The 20351-nt window shown below is 35.3% G+C and overlaps 1 protein-coding gene across 4 annotated transcripts in view; it reads right to left on the reverse strand.

The window, feature by feature from the left end:
* Nucleotides 1-20351, reverse strand: part of LOC149298135 (glutamate receptor 3) — a 131626-nt gene that overhangs the window by 110180 nt on the left and 1095 nt on the right. For all 4 annotated transcript variants that reach the window (XM_089487732.1, XM_089487731.1, XM_089487735.1 and 1 more), the window contains exon 2: nt 19863-20021. In XM_089487732.1, coding sequence (XP_089343858.1) covers nt 19863-20021 — 159 coding nt within the window. The remainder of the gene's footprint in view (nt 1-19862; nt 20022-20351) is intronic.

The following is a 20351-nucleotide window of genomic DNA, read 5'->3' on the forward strand; positions in this document are numbered from 1 at the left end:
TCTTAGTTCAAAAGAATATACTTCACTCAAAGAGTCCAAGGTATGTGTGGCCTCTTGGTGAATTTACTCGGGAATTGCATTCTTATAACGACAGAGCAAAGGTATGGATTTCTTGGAAATGGACCAGACCCTTTGCATGGAATCTGTCAATTACCATGGTAACTTCATCGTCTGCAGCATCCCATTTGGGATTCATTAACTTAATAGATGCATTGGGATGAAGGCCAGTGCGACAGAGCTTTTTTGAGAGGGGGAATAGAGAAGCCTAGTACCTGAATGCTTTGCTGAGCATTTCTTCATTGGAAAAATACATTCCTTCCAACAGATATTACAAGCTAGTAATACATTTAAAGTACAAAACGTGACACTTTTATTTGATATAGCCCTGAACTACATGAAATTGCCATATGATTAAAGACACACCACTTAAAAAATCATTTTAGATTTGCCTCCGGGCATGATTCCTACATAGTGATAATTTTTTTGTACTCATGTCTGAACAAAACATCAGAAACTAAAGATGGGCATTTCAACTATGAACCAAATTATTTTAAATACTAAATATGAAGATACTATTTAAAGAATAAAAAACATAAAAATAATATCAATCAGCTAAATCACAAATAAACACTGAAGACAACACATGCTTGTTTTTTCAGGAATAAGGAAAGCAATTTACGTTTGCTTTACTTATGCCTCTTTCCCAGGCAAGAGTTGGCAAAATTCCACCCTGGGGGAAAGGCCAGTAATATAATGATGCAAAATTCAATTGGAAGGCAACATGCCCGATTCATACTATCTAGTCATTTGCAAAATGCATTTTCCAAAACAGTGAAAGAAGCAGAAAAAAAGAATGTGTAAGTGTCTCGCTAGACTCCTGGGTAGCTATTTAAATAGCTTTATCTACTGGCCCTGGTATAAAAATCATAAAGGCCTAGTAAGTGGCCTACATCCTGCATACATTGCTAGTCCTCCCATACTTTTTTCTCTTATCTAAGTAGTGATTCTCTTAGAAATGCAACTTGGGTGCTCGCCTGGAAGCTGCTTGCTGCCCCTTCAAGATATCTGCATATACATGCATGCACACATGCAGGTTATAGCCCACTGGACCCAGTCCTCACAGTTAGAATCATCAATGAACACAGCAACCATTATCAACAGGCCGGCCTGTTAGATGGGCACGGGTGCCACTGGGAAGGTAAAAGGCTAAGACATGGCGTAGATGTTTCTCAGAAAACATAAAAAGAGGAGGAGTGCTGGAATATTGTATCAAAAATATAAAGCCATTTTAATGGAATGTCTTTATAGGCGTACCATTTATGAGCAACCATCACTCCTGTGTTCCAAAGGCACATTGTGTTACCTAATCCAAGATTAAGTTTAAAAGGCAAATTGATCATAAAAAAACCTTTTGTAATTATGTTACAGCTAGAAATGTCCTTGTTTTCAATGGAAACAGCTAAGTGACCCCAAACTTTTGAACGGTGGTATATATCATCCTTTTGATTTGTTCCACTATTATTTAACATAAACATAAAAACATAATACATACCTATTTAGGCATTATAAATGAAAAAAAATGAAAAGTGTGCAGATTATAGATTTTAATCCACATCCCCAGTGTTTTGTTTTCATTCATGCACACAAAGTTTAATATAACATTATGTAGGTCATTTTGTTACTTATTGTAGTTGTCATCCGATAAACAATGAACGTCAAACATGTTCCTATAAGATATTGAGCAGTCCCATAAAAGCATTAAAACAGTCAAAATTTTAGGTCAATAGCTTATTAGTTAATTCTTATCCTTATGCCATAAATCCATTAAAAAGAATTGAACTGTCAGTGTTTACATCAAGCTTCCTAAATTCAAGCTAACTGATGAACTCCAAAGAAGCCTAATCAGCTTTATATTTGTCCTTTATAAAGGGCTTTCTCTAGCATGAAATCCAAGGATAGAGAATTATTTTATACTGCGTAGAAGCTAAAGGGGGTTACTTATCAAGCATGGAATTAACAATTCAAACATACTGTTTCAAGCACATCATATCAGTATCATCCAGTTGTTTTGACAGGGAATGCTTTTTACCTTTTCTTTAATGAATTTTATAATTCAGCTTACTGAATGCACAATGAGTGAATTTTAATCACCAGCACATACTAATGTAGATAGACTGATAGACAGAGGCATAATTTTCCTGTTCTGAAATCCACTAAACAGGCGAAAAAGGGAGACATAGCTTCATTAATGCAAACTCAGTGAAGAAAATATTAAGACCCCGGGTACTAGGGATATACATATATTGTGAGCTTCAAAATTATATATATATAATGTACTCATTACCCTTGGCAGGATCTCTTGGGGCTCTCCCCAAGTGAAATAGTGAGCCCAGATAAGGATATCATTAGTCACTGCCCCTGCTGGTGAGGCCCATGACGCCCAAAATGCACTTTCTAGCATGGTGCTTCTCTGCCTTTTAGCTGGTCTTAAAGTTTAAAGCAGGAAAGCATTTAGTGTCCACATGGAACCAACAGGTTAGGTCCATCTGGGTATATAAGAATCTGCATATAAGCATCTTTTAAACCAATTAACAGTTGTAGTTTTAAGCTAAACAAGATCAAGATCTTCATATTCCTAAGTGAACTGCTAATCAGACTCCTGGGGGAAAATATAGAATGTTCATTACATTTTAACGGAAACCTATTATACTTTCTTAATTGATAAGGTATGTTTTGTGCTGTGAACAACATTTTTTTCACTGCTTTAGCAGTTTTGTCAATTATTTATGTAAAGATATAAAAAATGTGTAATTATTGTATTTTTTCTAAATATCAAGAGGTGAGCAAGCTGGCTATGGTGCCAGACAAGATGTGCACAGAGTGAGCCAGACTATGACTTGGCCGGCTGACTTCATGATCAGAGGTAGACTTGCCCTGCGGATACCAAGGTACCCAAAATCAGATGAAGAGGAGACATTTTTAGTTAGGCTGAGCCAGGGTCAAGCCCACACCGTCTCGGCCTATCTGTGTAAATAATGTTAGTGTATTAATACACAGTTTTAAACAGCCCACAGAAAAACAAAAAAAAGTAGAGCGTGCATAATGACCATCATTGGCATGTTAGTCAATTAAGGAACATTTGCTTGAAAGGCCTAGCTATACCTTAGGTCACCATCATATCTAAGAAATATAAATACCTTTAAAGGAGTATTTAAACCAGTGTATGTTAAAGAGTCACTCTGGAAAGAGGCCCGTTATTTTAACACCTACCAGTCTGAAGTACATAAGACCATTATCGTGCACAAGAAGATCAGGGCTCATAGTTTGCTATTTGTATTTCATACCAGAAGCAGATTTGCTTCATTGCCTGAATTATGTTTTTTTTTCATTTTCATTACACACTAAACCATTTCAGTGCTGGAACAGTCAACCCATACACCATAAAAATGGTAGTATTGCCAGTATCCTATATGATATTTTGTATTCTATTCTAAGTGGCCAGTAGTGGTGAATCCAGCCTCAAACATCTTATACATTAGATATATTTATTAATATTACTTTTAATATTAATTACTTGTTTTTCTCCAATATATGTATATACTGTAAAAAGGAATACTTCACTTCTTGGAAGTGATGAATTGATGGATGTGATCATGATGATGGTGCTAAAGTATAAAAAAATAAAATAAATGCAATAAGTAGTGTAAGTATTAAGTAAGTAGGGATGATAAAATCACAAACACTTGTGTTGCATTATGGATTTAACACAAAGAGAATTTACACACTACAACTGAGCTATGCATAATTGTATAACGCATTTGGTGACACCTTTCACCAAACCTTTTTGAAGTATATAGTTGCAATTTTCTCATATGCTTATAGGAATATAATCAGCAGCCAAAGGCACCGCTAGCAGCTATTTTATTTTACTAACATGTTTGCTTATTAGTGGCTTAGGTGTTACATTTCTGAAGTTAGAAATAAAACACATATTTTCCTGTTGCCTATTAAATGTATAATTCAGGAGCTAAAAAATATTAGACGTACCTTTGCAGGTTGTTAAAAGCCCTGCCTTTGATGAGATTGATCATACAACATATATGGCTGCTCTCTGTGTGCTTACTATGACAGGCTTGCAAATGAATTCATAAAAGATACTCGCTTAAAATGCACATACTCCTAAAAGGCATTTAATCCTCCCACTATCCCCCTTTATAGGTTATTGTCCCTTCAACCATACAGTGACAAGATTCACCCTTTTATCTTGGGAAGCCTATGGAAAATGTATGTCGTAGCGCTGCATCAAGATTCTCGCTACCCTGCATGACACTATTAGAAAGAATCTATTCTCTGGAGCCATCTGGTCACCCTGTGTTAATGCCATGTTTTCTGCACAGAGAAATCAATTTTAAACGCATTTAGAAATAGAATGCTGAACCGTGGGCTTCATATGCCAATGTCATTCTAGATTGTCCAAGAAGTTCTTAATGTTTTCTTCAACAACGCTTCTCCAGATTGTTTGATTACATTATGGGTGTCTAACACCAATCTTAGAGGCATTCATTCCAAGTTTCCAAAAAACATTGATCATTGGTCAGTGATAAATTGTGTTTAATTTACACCATTTATATCACTGATCAAAAAAAGAATCAGTCACAATAATAAGAACAAGTTCCCATGTATTATTTGAGTTGCAAACAGGATTTAATAATACTTTGGTCCAAAAGGACCCCAAAAGTTTAAAACCCAATGTATGATATAATTGTCTAATTTAAATTGAGTTTATGTGTATCTAGAAGGTCATATAATAAACGTTAGTTTTTGTATTGTGGTTTTAAATTTAGGGGTGGTATGTTTAGCAAACATCATTGGTGTGTTCTCACTTAGGCTGACTATGCCTAAGGCATCATGTCTAGAAGGGTGCCAGCCCCTCTGCCATAAGGACAATCAAGCCCCCTCCAGCACCACTGTTCAATGGGCCTATTAAAAAAAAAGACAACACTGATATCTCCTACCAGCCTATTACTTCTATGGCGGGATGTCCCCCAGAGTTTCCTATTAGGCTGGTGCCATAATATTTAGTCATATCCTTACTCCCAGCAGTAAGGACAGTGGCATGGAGTGGGAGGCTGTTGGGGCTGCTCTGGTTTAGGCCTATGGCAGCACCTAAGAACTTCCAACTTGGAAGGAAACGTCTAATAGTGATGTGCTAAGTTGTAAAAGGTGCTTGCAGAACGTAGAGATCACCAACCTGGTAACTGAACAAATTCAAAAAGCATCTAACTTGATTGGTTGCAACTTTGGTATTGGTTGGTTTATGTTTTCTAGCATAAAAATATAAAAGTGTCAAAAAGGTTTACCCTTCATCCTAATAATTATACTTCAATATATCATCATAACAGAACTAGGTCACCTGGGGTATGGATTCAGTGAGAGTTTGCCTCCTCTGCGGCAAATGCATGCCACCCAGTTATCCAGAAGTACAGTTTATATTATTCTCATATTTACAGACTTTTAGCCAATTCTAATACGTGCTATATTTTTGGAAAATCTTGGATAGAAAGACCCCAAAATCTAAACAGTCCAACAAGATAATGGAAGGTTGAAAAGTATATATTCGACTGTAAAGTAGGTACAAACCTATTACAAATACTACACAGACTAAAGGCGCTCAACTGTTAAATGTAGCGTGCAAAGTCATCTCGTAAGTACAGAGGCTGGAGACCATGTCAGATGATCCATATGGAAGGTGTATAGTGACGAAAAGGCAACACAAATTGAGAGAGAGAGAGAGAGAGAGAGAGAGAATCAAAACGCAAGGACCCCAGAGGAACTTAGGTATGTTTTCCAAGACTTTGGTTCTCCTAACACTAGCTAGCTACACGCAGAAACACTAGGTACCCTATTATTATTTATTTATCTTGTTTTGTCTTTATTGAAGGTTTTTTTTTAGATATACTGGATATGCTCCAAAGAAAGTATCATTCATGCATTTGTTATAAAAAAAATAAAATCCATTATCTGTAGCCTTTTAGAACTGGGCACATTTTTCACATCATAGGACATTTATTGGAACTGAATGAGAGAACTTAGTTTTAATCAGATGATTAAACGTTTTTTATGTAATGTTGGCCTCCTATTTTCAATAATAATAATGCAGAAACGCAGACAAAATTGAATTTGGCAAAAAGGTTACTAAATGCATTTCGCATTAAATATTTTTGCAACTTTGCGATAAAAACTAGTGAGCTATTTTTTTTACATATTAGTTACATTAAATATGTATGCCACTGGACCATTTTGCTATATGCTAAGACATACATAATAATATAATTTAATAAAGGACCATTCCAGCACTACTTGTGTAAAAAGAAAAGGAGATCAGTATTTAATTAATAGACCCCTATAGAAAAATGTTTACCTAATACCCTCAAAGAGATGATTGTAGACAAATTCTATATGCTTGGGCACAGTGACACCCCAACATTTTGTTCTAGGAGTGGATCATGGTCAGCGTGCTTTTGGTCTTGGATGATCTCATATAACTTTCACTCTAAGGCTCAATCAGGCAGATCAAGAGGAGATCCAAATTGTGGTCAGATGGGCCAAAGACTCAGGAGACTATGAAGCACTGGGACACCCCTGCAGGGCACAGAACATCTAAACAGTGAACATGTCTGCATACCTCCTGTCAGATAGAGCCAGATCGAAACATGGCATCTTTTACAAAAGTGCACGTGTGGTGCATCCACCTGCATACAAACTTTGTACGCAACTGCTTCAGAATCCCTCTGTGTGCATGATGACTAATGACAGTCGCGCATGCCACACCATTTTAACATCATTTAATCGTGGATTAATGATTCAGCCACTAGTGTTATTTCAGACAACAAGAGAAGCATTTTAAGAGCCTAGCTTTAGAACACAAACATGTGTGACCAAAGGCAAGTTTTTAATCAGATTCCTAAATGAAAAAGCATCCAGTGCAGATATTAAATAGTGGACTAGACATGTATCTTGTGACAAGAGCGGACTGTAACACCGAGCGTCATCTAAAAGTAATTTGGTCATAGGTCCTTGTTGAAGTGAATTTTTAAATCCACATCTGTCAAATAGGATGTGTTGAATGTAATCTACTGTATGATTAATATCGCAGTAGAAGATCCCTAGGCTTAAAGTGAGGTGGCATTTATAATTAGAAAAAAAAGCAACTGTAATACAAGAGCTGTCCACTAAATGTATATCTTCATGCACAGCTTTATGATGAAAAATATTCTGCCAGCAGCAGAATAATCCTAGGTTAAATTTGGAATTTGGTAGGTTTATTGAACTAGTGTTTAGCTTGCGTTATACATCTTGCTTATCTGCAGATCAATAATGTCTGCCACATCAGCAAAACCAGCAATGAACCGAAATTAACCCATTCAAATGCAAAACACCTCCAACCAGCAATTCACAGACAAAGTATTCAAAAGATGGCAAGACCCATAAACAGCAAAGTTCACTACAGGGGAATCTCGGTCCCTCAAAAATATCATTGTATTGTACCATTGATGTATTAGTGGATGAGCCGCTGATACCCTCAAACTCAGCAGTGCTAGGAACGCTCGTTGGAGATGGGAATGCCTCACTTAGAATCTTGAATGTCCGATGGAACAACTGTGAACAACTCTGGCCCTTTCCATAATCAGACATGTTTATTAAAGATGCACCCCACAGGGTACTATTTAAATAAAGTCCTTAAAGCAGATTTATAACTTTTCCACTAAATAAACCTTTGTAATTGTGTTAACAATAACCAATATCAATGTATTAGAAATTATTTTGTGTATAGCATGGAAGCAGCCATCGTAACCTCCTGTTCTTTGGATCTGTACGATTATTGCTCTCCATCACGCTTCTCTCCTCTGTTCTTAATTTGCTGATTGTTGTTGGTTCAGAGAGCCTTTGCAAGGGCTTTGGTGAAGAGATGAGAGAGAACTTATGGACCGGGAATTGGTTAAATACTGTTAGTTCTCAGTTTTTATGAGCTGACTTAATACCTTCAAAACAATTACAAAATACTGAGCTTTTCAATAAATTAACATCGTTTTGTTAAAAGCTCTTACGGTGAAACATAGTTTACAAAATAAACCCCAGGATACGCTAACCTGCACTATACAGGGATAGTCAAGATTAACAAAAAAGTCATAGTAACTCAATAACTTTCTATTTGTGTTCAATGGAAACTCATTTTATTTTAATGCTCAATTCAATTATGTTTGCGCCTTTAAAACATGAGATTAAACGAGTCTTTTTATCAAAAATCTTAAAGGAAAACATGAAGTGCATTCGAAATACATTGATCAATCCTGAAACGGTTAACCTCTAAGGCATGCTTTTCTTTATACTCATTTTTCCAGTTTTACTGGATATGAGCTAAAAACTTTGTGTTTACATATAAAATACAAAAATAAACTGAGAGGATAAGTTATAAGAGCCTTCATTGTGCAATTCATAGATATAAGAGACTCATAAAAGGTGTAGTGCATGGCTGCAGAAAGTACTCCCTGCCAAGACTTTTGAAAAGCTTCATTGGCTTGAGGGAACATCTGGCCATCAGAAACAAGATTGACTTCCGATTTCCGAAGGAAACAATGGTTCTAGAAGAAAGCATTTGATTTTATTTACCAATCTAAGACAGCTAGCACATTGTTTTAGTGAAAATCAATATGTGAGATTTCAGAAAGGATCCTCACTGCCGGCTGCGGCTGTATTTTTCTCTTGCACCATTTTGTTTTGTTTTTTGTGGCAATGCAGTAAAATGGTGGATGCAGTAAATGGTTTGATAGTATCAAGGCCGCAGGACTGTTCAACAAGAAAATAAGATTTCTTTTATGCTTGAATTCCAGTTTATTTGTCCCTATTCTCTGCACAAGCCAATTAATCCCCTATCTGGAAGAAAATCTGTAGAATTGTACACAAAATGATACTGTTGCTGCTTTTTCATTCATACTAGCAAATAAAATATTCTTGAGAACCTTTTACAATATTTACACTTTTTCTATGAATTTTATCTGTGGTCAAAATTAGTATTTTAAAAAGCAATAGCCATTATAATTGTGAATTGTCTGTGGTTTTTACGCATTATGTTGAAGAGGCATGTCGCTGAAATGAATGGCAATTTGGAAGGTAATGTTGTTATGTGCAACAGATTGTGTGTAATTGTAAAAAAAAAAAATAATCTTAATAGAACAGCAAGAGAAAAATGAAAATGTTCTGATGATAGGTTGAAATAAGCAGTGTCAAAGAATATACACATACAAAAATATTTAACAGTACAAAAGTATTATATTAAATTACATTATTTGACAATGTAGGCACTTACATATGAAACAGCATAACAAATATCATATCATTGCTGTTTTCTCTATTAACGAAAAATTAAATTGAAAATATATATATATATATATATATATCTATACATACATACACACAGTATATGGTATAGTGTCAAAGTGCAACCGACTTCTGATACACACTTGTGACTTTAGTTGACAGCAGGTACTTCATTGTTAAGGTTGCACTGTTCAATCATCTACTAACCTGTTCCAACTACCATGTTCCTTAAAACATCTCATTTCTACATGCGGCTGACCACCACTTATTTTTTAAGTGATTCTGTTCATTATGATGGAGGTATAAACTTGATTAACTAATTGATTCCCTTCTGTCAGTTAATACACTACACATACTGCAGGGTAGCACTATAGGTGGCAGTCAGCAGCATGGAAATATTTGATGTGCCGAGAAAAAATGCCCAATATGGCATCCCTAACCCTAACAGGTGCATCCATCTTAACATCTTTCTTCGTTTTCCTCCGTTCTAGTCCCCTTTTCCTTTCTCTAAAAATGCCTTCTCATCTACTCTGTCCATCTTAGATCAATAATTGAGTAATTATAAAGAACAAACAAGCATATCATGCAGATGACCCACTACGCCTTTTACCCTGCCATAAAGATGCCACTAGTCACCCATGAATTCTAAATGCAGCTCGCTTCTAGTTCGTGAGACAATTGTGCTGTATGTCGAATTCACATAGTTAATGCAGTTTTAGATACTCAAAGACTGGCCTATAGTCTATAGACATGCCAGGTAACTACCCTGTAAATGTCCCAAGCCTTCTCTTATAATATCTTTGTTTGTGTAATTGTGTTTTTGTGTATGCTTCTTGCCATAAGCCAAACGGGAGTCAGTAGTTGATGGCAATTCTTTTTATTGGGCTCTTGAGACCTCTGAGGTTTCTTCTTCAGCTGGAGAGGAGAACTATGTCGGCCCAATAAAAGGTATCTCCATTTTCTCTTGGACCGGATAGCATACAAGGTGAAAACCCTTGCTTATATTAAAAGTTTCTACCTCAAATAATTGCAGCAATACAGGTAATACAATATATAAACTCAGCCCACTAAGAGAAGGGATGGAAAATCGTAATGTCATGGTGACAGGGTACAGTTTTGAATATTTTCATATAGAAAAAATATTGTTGAATGCACATGAACCATTTTCATGTGTAGGACACTGCGATGATGTAAGTGCGACCGACCGCTGGTTATCACAGGCTGAACGTTACATTTTTATGTTCAGGTAACTTGCGTCCAGACATTTCCCGCAGGTGGCCGCACAGTGCAGTGTGGCATTGTTGGCTAGCAGATGGCCAGTCTGGGCCTGCATAAGACCAACGACTGGGCAGGGAGGGAGCGTTTAAGTGAACTCCAATTCCTGTTATAGCTTAGCTTTGCGTCAGACTCTCCTCCTTGTTGCCTAGCAGGGCTTTGTCATGCATCACACATAGTTACATAGTTAACACTTAAATCTAGGGGCTACAAATTGCCTGCAAACCTTCAGTTTCAGGCTTGCAAAGGGATAAAGCACCTGCAATGCTGCTACGTTTTTTTTTTTAAACTATAAAAATGCAACTGAATATATCAGAACAGAAGAAAGAACAATAGAAGAAAAACATATTTGCTGGGGTATATTCCCCCTCTTGATGAAATGGGATTGCGGTCATAAAACGGAAAAAAGTAAAAAAGTATCTATGAAACTGTATAAACGGGTACTTCTTTATTAAAGGAACACGAGTTTGTGTTAGCGGCCCCAGAAGCGGAAAAAATGTGTTCATGCAAATCTCAAACAATGTACCTGGAGGACATAATGCCAACACGGTGAAGAAGTTGGATGAAAATTGGCTTAATGAAAAATATCTTCTCACCTAAAGAATGATCAGTCTATGGTCTATGCCTCTGGAGGGGGTTCTTACTTGGTACTGCAAATTTAGTAATGAAATTGAAGCTGAAATTGGATATATTCCTTCAGGAAAGTCATATGTGCAGTATTAGGAATCATTTTTTTTTTTATGTTATGGATTTTTCTGAGCAAGTAAATAATTCATGTATTGGGTACAGATGTGGGGTTATTGGAATCACTCATGTACAGCATAATGGTCTAATGGTTATGTTTAATGGCTCACTGGTTGATGTGTAAATATCATTCCTTTACAAAGAGAAGATAAATAGCTCTGGAGTCCAGTGAATTCACAGCCTAATTTCCATTAAATACACATCAATGCAATATACCCAAGATCTAATAGCAGATGGTTTAAATTTGTATTTCCAATTAAAACACAGAATAAAAAGTTAAATAATTGAGCAGCAAATGTTGGTATACTTTGTAGTTTTGAGGTTTAATATTATAATTAAATTGAAAGTTAAATGCCTCTTTAAACTCATTAGACCAGGGATGAAATACACTTTCGATGTTCTGCGTGAAATCATATTGGAGTGCTCAGGCCATGGCAATAAGGTAAACAAAAAGTTATTTGCTTGTAAAGAAAACATGTTTTATGGCTCTATATGGTATAGTATATATTTTGAAGGAATGATGGTAGATCAGAATGTTATTGCAGACATCACATAAAGGCTTCATTCTATCACATGTCAAATAGTCATCCTGGGCTTCAATACCAAGTTCTCCCATAGGTTACTCCTAGATAAAAAGCCTATAGCATATTTTCCACTGATGACTGTATTCAAAACCCAGTTTTTCCGATGTCAACTAGCAAGTACATGTTATTTTTCAAGAAAGAATATATATTTCTGATAAAAGGCATAAAAGTCCATCAGTGTGAATAAATTAATTTATGAGCCTTGACTTTAGTCAAGTAGGCTAGTGTTCCTGTGTGATCAGCAGGCATTTAGAGAAACCCATTAACCCCATAGGGTCAATTGGAACCTGAAGTAAAAATAAAGATTTATTTTAACTTTAAATACCAAGATGATTTCAGCATGCGAAGGTGTAGATGACTGTAAAGAATAACATGAATGGACATGTTGAGGATCCAACCTTTAGCACACCAGCGCATTTTGAAACATCATCTAATAAAATTATTTAGTAAGATTGTGTATTATTATTATTATTATTATTATTATTATTATTGATTATTTAGTACAATCCTATTACACAGCTCAGTAAACAGGAGGTAACAAGTGGTTCATTACCTAACAATCTGGATTTAGAGAAACATAAGGTGAGGAGGACCCTGCTCAAACAAGATTTAAATCTTGGAAAACATGGTAAAGTGTATTCTTATAACAAAAAAATTAAAAGAATGATCACCGGAAATTAGTATATGACTTTCTGGGTAGCACTAATCTACATACTTGTAAATTGCACTAAATGTATCATTTTATTGGTGAGGTAAGGATTGGAATGGAATCCTTTTAATCACATGCTTAAAATAATAATAATTAAAACATGTTTGAGGCCAGTGCCTACTTTATTATTTTAACTTTTTAAATGATGTTGGAAGTATTGAGATATAGTTAGAAATACTTCTTTAGGTAATTCTAAAGATGCAATCTAAAAATTTGAGTAAGACCGTTCCTAAAACCATATTCAAAAAAAATTGAAGATTTATTTTAGAGAAAATGCGAAATAAATGAGGTTTAGGTAGACCCATTTCCAGTATCCTCAGTAAGCAATAAATCCCTAAGTGTACTTTTAAAGTCTATGTCCCTGCTGTTTTAAAGCTTTTTTCTTGATGTCTACACGAAACAGCTTTATCAATTGGAGAGGCTATGTGGCTGTCTCATCTCTACTGCAAGGGAATGTCTTTCTAAAGAACACATGCCTAAAAGTTCATCTTAGGACACGATTAAAGACACACAACATTTTTACTTATGTATTAAGGATTACACACTCTATAAACTACCTACACCCTTCATGTTATTTCACAATAGATATATTTAAATCAAGTACACGCATCTCCTACAAAAGGAATTTGATTTGTTGTTAACCGCAGTTTTCTTTTTTACTGCATCAGACACAATGCCGTTGGCTGTATATTGGGGTTGAGGCACAAATTAAATGTAGACAGGCTGGAACGCGCTGCTAGAAACTCTGATATTATGTTGAACTGTCTGACTGATTGCTACTTTTCTGCGATCAGAATGACCTGTTTTCTCCAACACAACATTTACTTGTGTCTGGGATGAAATGACTGTGAACTGAACTCATCAAAACTGTGATATCAACGAAAGTGAGGATATATCACTCAATCCCTACATTTATATAATAATACACATTAACTTTTTTATAAGAAATTTGCAGCCAACAAGGCTCTACAAAAAGTCCATTGCTTCTTAAATTTTAAAAAATGTGTTTTGGGAGCATATAATACTAAATTATTCCATCTCATGGAAAATAAATAAATAAACCATATATTCCTTTTTATGAAAAAAATGCACGTGTAACTAGATTCAATTAGGGATATTTGCCCAATGTTTCCATCAAAGTACAATCAATGTTGTTAGCAATGTTTACTTAGCAATCAATACAACAAAATGGCTGTTGAAAGTTTTTTGGACAAGTCTAGAAATAGAATAAACCTTTTAAGACCTTTGGATGTAATTTCAGTTATTTCATGAAAACTGTTTGTCAACTATTTGTTCTAGGAATAGGTGACTCAGAACAGCTAAACAATACTAACACCAAGGGTCAGGTAAACACCGTGAGGACTGACAGAAATAGATATATCCCTATGATTGGTAACAAAAATAAATACATTTTCACTGAAAAAAGAACATTTACCTGCCTATTAAAATACAATTTAATTGTGGTAATCATATAAATCTTATTTTTATTAAATATATACTTTTAACATTTTCTTCTGTAATAAATGATCCTACTACCAGAGAGGCTTAAATTTCAGAAGCAAAATTGGGAGTTTAGAGGCTAAAACTATGGGTCCTGATGCAACTATCGGAAGTGGAGCTTAAGTACTTAAAAGCTTTGTTTATTGTTTTTTTTTAATACAATTAATAATTAACCATTACATGTGGCTAGAGAGACAACACTACCATGTGTTGTATAAGAAACTTTATAATTTTATGTAAACTACTGAAAACTGAAATCAAACATAACGATGACCTTGTCATGTCCAGAAAAATACTCTAGCGATCTATCCATTTTATCTTTTAATTTGAATTTTCAACAAATTTACAGGTGTTCAACAGAATTTTATACTTCTATAACTAAATGCAACATTAGAGACACCATTCCTAGTAATGTTTCAGGCTGTACCATGATATAACTGTTTGACCAAGTAAATTTCTGCCGGACAGTTGTCATGATATCGCAAAAAAACCCCTAAACTTTAGAGGAAATAATTAAATCACACATTCTAAGGTAAATTTGCTTATTATACTTGTGTAATTAATGTATTGCTTAAGTGAAACAGCACCTTTGAATGCCTATAGTTGATGACTATGATTAATCTGTCTATGACAATCCGGCCATGTGGTCCATGTTGTGCTGTTCTTATAAAATAAAATGTATGAGGTCATCTAATTTAGGCTGTCAGTCTGCGACATGCATCCCTTGGTTCTTTCCTTGTTCTCTGATGCCCCATGCATACTAACGCCTTGTGTATGTTGGCACATGTTTCACCGGCTTACTTACAGGGAAAAACACAGATGTTCTTCAACTCCAGCCCTTCTCTACAATGAACCAGGTTGCCAGTGTTTGTGACCTAGTGAAAAATAACCACTGGTATTCCCCATGCAAGATTCCAAATGAGACATGAAGAGTTTCCAACTATGCAACAAAAGACCACAACATAAATAGGCAGTGAAAACCCTGCATTGATTAATCCTGTGGAACCACTATTCATTTGAGTGTTGTAAAAGAATAGCATAAAGAAAAAAAAATACCCTGGGAATAACGCAATACAGGTTAATGTAATAGGAAGAGCCAGGAAAGGGTGCCTTGTTTGTTTTTTTTTCTAAAGATCCATTAATGAAGAGACAGATCCCCAGTGAAAATAAAAGATAGCTCAGACAGCATCATCTAAACCTGCCCTGCAGTCTTGAGACAACTTGCCAAGTCTGTGGGGATGAAAGAATCCATTCTTGTACAGCCACTTCTTATCCGCTTGCTAATCTGCCTATCTTCACAACGTTAATGAACAAAATAGGATTTTCAGCGATTGTTTGTTTGCAATATTCCACATCAAATAACCCCTAAGGTTGCATTGGTTTTCTGTAGCATTTTGTTTAGATGTCTGGAACACAAGAGCGTTATTCAAGAGCATAGCTGATTGTAAAGGTGTACAACAGCAATTTTTGCAATGACAGCGCAGAGAGAGGATATGAGATCTGTGTGCTAATGAGCTGACACTGCAGAGGAGATGTAGTGGAATGCACTACAGCAGCACAGCAAAAAAGGGAAAGTCATTCAATACAATTTGATCTAAAGAACGTAACCCAACTATCATCATCATCACATTCCTATTATACACTTAGGAAAGTCAGTAGTTCATAACTGCGTCCAATGCTTTCCTGAATACACTGCAATGGGAAACTGCAGTGAACAGCATGTGCTGATGTATACTGTATATCTATATATATATATATATATATATATATATATATATATATATATATATAGATATACAAGCAGACATACATATCTATAGTAAACTACAAAATTCAATTGTCATAATGTCTTTAATGGTAACGAGTTCCTGAAATCTTTTATAAAACACAGTTTAACCATTGCAAGTGTTCTCCCATATATTGGTCTCTATATATAAATAGCTGCAAAGTATGTTTACCAGGGTTGCAGTCAATAATAATACATTATGAATATTAGACTACAACCACATTAGTGGCACAAAAATGTTTAGGTGGTAGGTTTAAGATGAGGAAGATCCCTTTTGAGCGTTGCGTGACCCGCTGGGCACCTTAGATGCTGTGCACCTGCCTTGGCGTAGCCCTGCCCCTAACATATACTATTTCAGTCTTAGTAATGGCATTAGGGTTGGTGCAACATGACCAGCTATAGGCTCTTGCAGAAAAGGGGCTGTTAATTTACAAATGTATTGTTGGTAACTGCTTAAATAACCATGGAATTTTAACGAAAATGCATTACAACAGATGCACTAAATAAAAAACAGCAATAGTACTTATGATGGTAAAATCAGTTTTTGTAGCGTAGACACGCATTAGAGCAGAGGAGAGAACACTCTCTATTCTGTGTTAGGCATATCCTATACCTGATGTTAACGTCTACCTATATTAAACATATGTTTTAAAGATCTGAAGATTTTCAAATGATCTGAGCAGATCATAGTATAGTTTGTTCTACTAACTTATCCTTTTTTTTAAACTAAACCATAGGGTTTCTTCTAATGTCACGTTTGTTCTCTATCTTCAATGCCCTCTCAACCGTTTTCATCTAGGACTTGCTTGTAGATGACAGAAACTGTCAGACTCTGTGTCTTGCATACTGTTGCAGCGCTGTGCTACCAGTTGCCTGTGTGTTTGTGCCTTTTTGTGTTTTCTCTTCTTCGTATTTAACCTGTCCCCCTTTGTTCCTCTGTCTCCTATCTTCTACAGTTAAACATCTTGGTTCTATTTAGCATATGTGTTCTGTGTTTTAGTTTAGGGTTAGTGTTAAGACTTGTCTGATGTTAAGTACTGTAGAGCGGTGGCAAGTCTACGTCTTATTGCCAACAACCAAACCTTCACATATTTGCATTAGTGTCAGGTTATAGATCTAGTCTGTATGCTTTGTTTGTATTCTTCTTTTGTTTTGTGCTTGCCTGTATCCCTGTACTTTCTTTTTACAATGCTTGCTTGTCACCTGGTTCCACCTGTACACCTGTGCCATCAGACCAGGCCTCAACATGGATCCTACAGGTATGGCTTACAGTTAGCATTGCCTCTGTACTCGATACCTTCTACTATTCTGTACCCCCTCTGCATCCCGGTCTCCCTCTCATGACACCAAACGTCCGCAGCTTGTAACAGAAGCTTTTCCATTCTGTAATTAACTCAAAATTGTGATCAAATATGGGAGGAACTGAATAATTCTAATGCAAAGGTAAGGAGACAATGTCCCCACATACCATCCAGTGCTAAAAGAAGACCCAATCAGGCTGTATTGTGTAATGATGGTTGAATACATTTCTTTGGAGGTTATTTTATGGCCCAATGGCATCTTCTTTCTGGATTGCTGGCTTCAATTTCTGCCTTCTGCATATTAAACCAAGCTAATGGTTACAGTTAGAAGGAACTTTGTTACGATGGCATTTACTAAATCTGTTTTTCAGCAAAATATGTTTTCTACCTATATGCCACATATTGGTTTTCAAAATGATGTCTTTATAGCATATCAACCTTTGAAATGGTTCAATTTGCAGGCACATTCTATTGGCTGCTATGGGGGGATTCACTTTTTAGACTTTGCACTAGAATCCCTTTTTATAACATCAAAAGGTTATTTTCTTTGCTAAAGTATTCTTACAAAATATAATTAACATTACTGCATTCACACTGTGTTCCATTGCAGGTTCAGTAATGCAGCACTCTAAAGTTTCTTTCCGTGTGTTTGAATTATTGGGTAAAAGGATTCTGACATTTCAAAATTATTGCTTTTCGTTACTTCTAGTATTTTTAAAACCACGTGTATTTAATGTTTCTTGAATGAGTTACAATGGAGTGGCTGATTTCCACTTGCTCCCGTTCATATTTTACATTTTATTCGGTCATAAGGCAGAGCCGTGGTCCTCTCTTTTCAGACCACTACTGCCCTCTATAATCCATGCATTATTAACTGCATTAAAACTCTACATGAGTCAGCAGGAGCAAAATTTTTCTATGAATTAAACTATGATATTCCATGTTTTTAAGATTCAAAATGTTCTGCTTTTTCTTGAGCAAAACCAATATTTATTTCCCAATCTATTGCTACCGCTAGAAACTGTTCAAGAAGATTGTATTATTTTCTACATATTTACAAAGGAATATTGCTGATTGAAATCAATTACTGACTTCTAAGTGTAAGTGCTTTGTGCATTTGAATTTAATCCATTCATTGATAGTGGTGAAATAGTGTTGGAAAGGCAGCCTCTTGAAAGGATTACTTTGATTAAGGATTAGCAGTAAAGTGTTTGCTTTAAATGACATCCATTCAAGAAATAGAGTAACGCGCTAATATTAAGTGCGTAGGTGTAGCATATCTTTGTGAACTTTAAAAGAACTTCAGATGCTTCAAGTAACTGTTCCCTGTGAAGTGGACAGTCCTAATTAAATCTAAATTGCCAACCTCAATTACGAATAAAAAATATCAAAATCAAATGCTCCTTGTGGTCAGTGCTTTCCTTGGGTATCAGATGATATATATATATATTCAATCTTTTGATTTCATTCTTAAATGGTGATCTGTTTGTTTATAATGATCATAAGAAAACGGACTAAAAAAAAAAAATGTTGACTTTCCTTCATCGATATTACCAGTTCTGCTCTGTTTCTCAAAGGAACACAAAAAGCATCCAAAATTTAAGTAATTCTTCTATTCAAGGCTGTTGTGTTCTGATCATCAAAGGGTATTGCAAGGTTTAAAGCAGCTGGCTGGTAGCACCCAGATGAACGTTGTAGTGCAGTGATTGGTGGTATGAGTGAGAAGGGGTTAAATTCCATCTATAAAAGTACAGAGATTCCAAACGGGTTACATTATATAAAGCCTTCTATAAATTTGCTCCTGGGGGATTTGCGTTCAGCAACACTTCACACATCTATTTCCCTAGCATACTTATTATTTCATATGGCCCACAGAAGCGAATCGAGCACTGCAGAGAAGAGCTCATTAAATACCATGCCATAAAACTATGATGTCTTAGTACTGCTAAGATTTAGTACATTCATCAACACATTCCATTGCAAAGTATTTAGCAAATTCAGTGGTACATCGCACTGCCATGAAAGATCATGCATATTCACATTATTTTCATACATAAAATCCATACATTCTGAACACTGCATTAAATGTGCCATTTTTTTTTCTGCAGTACAGCTAAATTCTTATTTTACAGATGAATTGCTTCATTTATTCTGCTCAGATACAATTTCTTATCAGCTGCTATGTGGATTCTTTAATTATATATATATATATATATATGTAACTAATATAAAGCACGATTTTAGTACAGAATACATATGTGTGATTGTGATATATATATATATATATGTATATATATATATATATATATATATATATACTTAATGAATGCTAAGTTTCCCTGATAATCGAATACCCATTACCTAATGAAAAAATGGAAAATGTTGATACAGTTTTACCAGTTAAGATATTTTAACCCTAGAACATCATTTGCACAGATTTTTTTTTTTGCCTACACTATACCTCTCAAATGTTTAAGTAAAGTTTAAAAAAAAGAAACTCATTTGATGCTGTTTTTTAGTTTCATTATACATGGAACACGTCGGGACATCTGCCACATAAATACAACATGCTTAAAGGTACTCACATGCATTTGTCACGGAGAAACTGTTGGATGAATCTAAGTGGTCTACATGATGGAACAGCTGGAAGGGCCTTTCTGTGTTATTTTGGTTTGTGTTGTGCAGCTGCACTGCAAATAAAAATGCACTGTGTTCCTGAATTGTATTTCTCATGAATAGTCCACCTATAACACACATAAAAACAAAAGTATAGATTTATATATATGGTTAGAAAACATACACATTTGTTTCATGATCGTTAAATGCGCCAGTCATCCTTAACCCTTTGAATTATAATTTTTTTCAGTAGAAAGTTCACCGTTTTACTAAAGAATTTGCTGAACACCCATTTGGTGCATGAATAGCCAAAACACAATAAGTATTAAACAAACAAACACAATTTACAGATAAGACACATATGAATGTATCAAATGCAGTTATATTGTATACAAACATGGGTGTGCATATAAATACAAACACTAGGGAACGATGGTAGTTAAGGTAACCCTAGATCT

The sequence above is a fragment of the Sceloporus occidentalis genome, unplaced genomic scaffold, assembly GCF_023333645.1.
Source record: "Sceloporus occidentalis isolate IW3139 unplaced genomic scaffold, rSceOcc1.0.p SCAF_34, whole genome shotgun sequence".
NCBI classification, from domain to species: domain Eukaryota; kingdom Metazoa; phylum Chordata; class Lepidosauria; order Squamata; family Phrynosomatidae; genus Sceloporus; species Sceloporus occidentalis.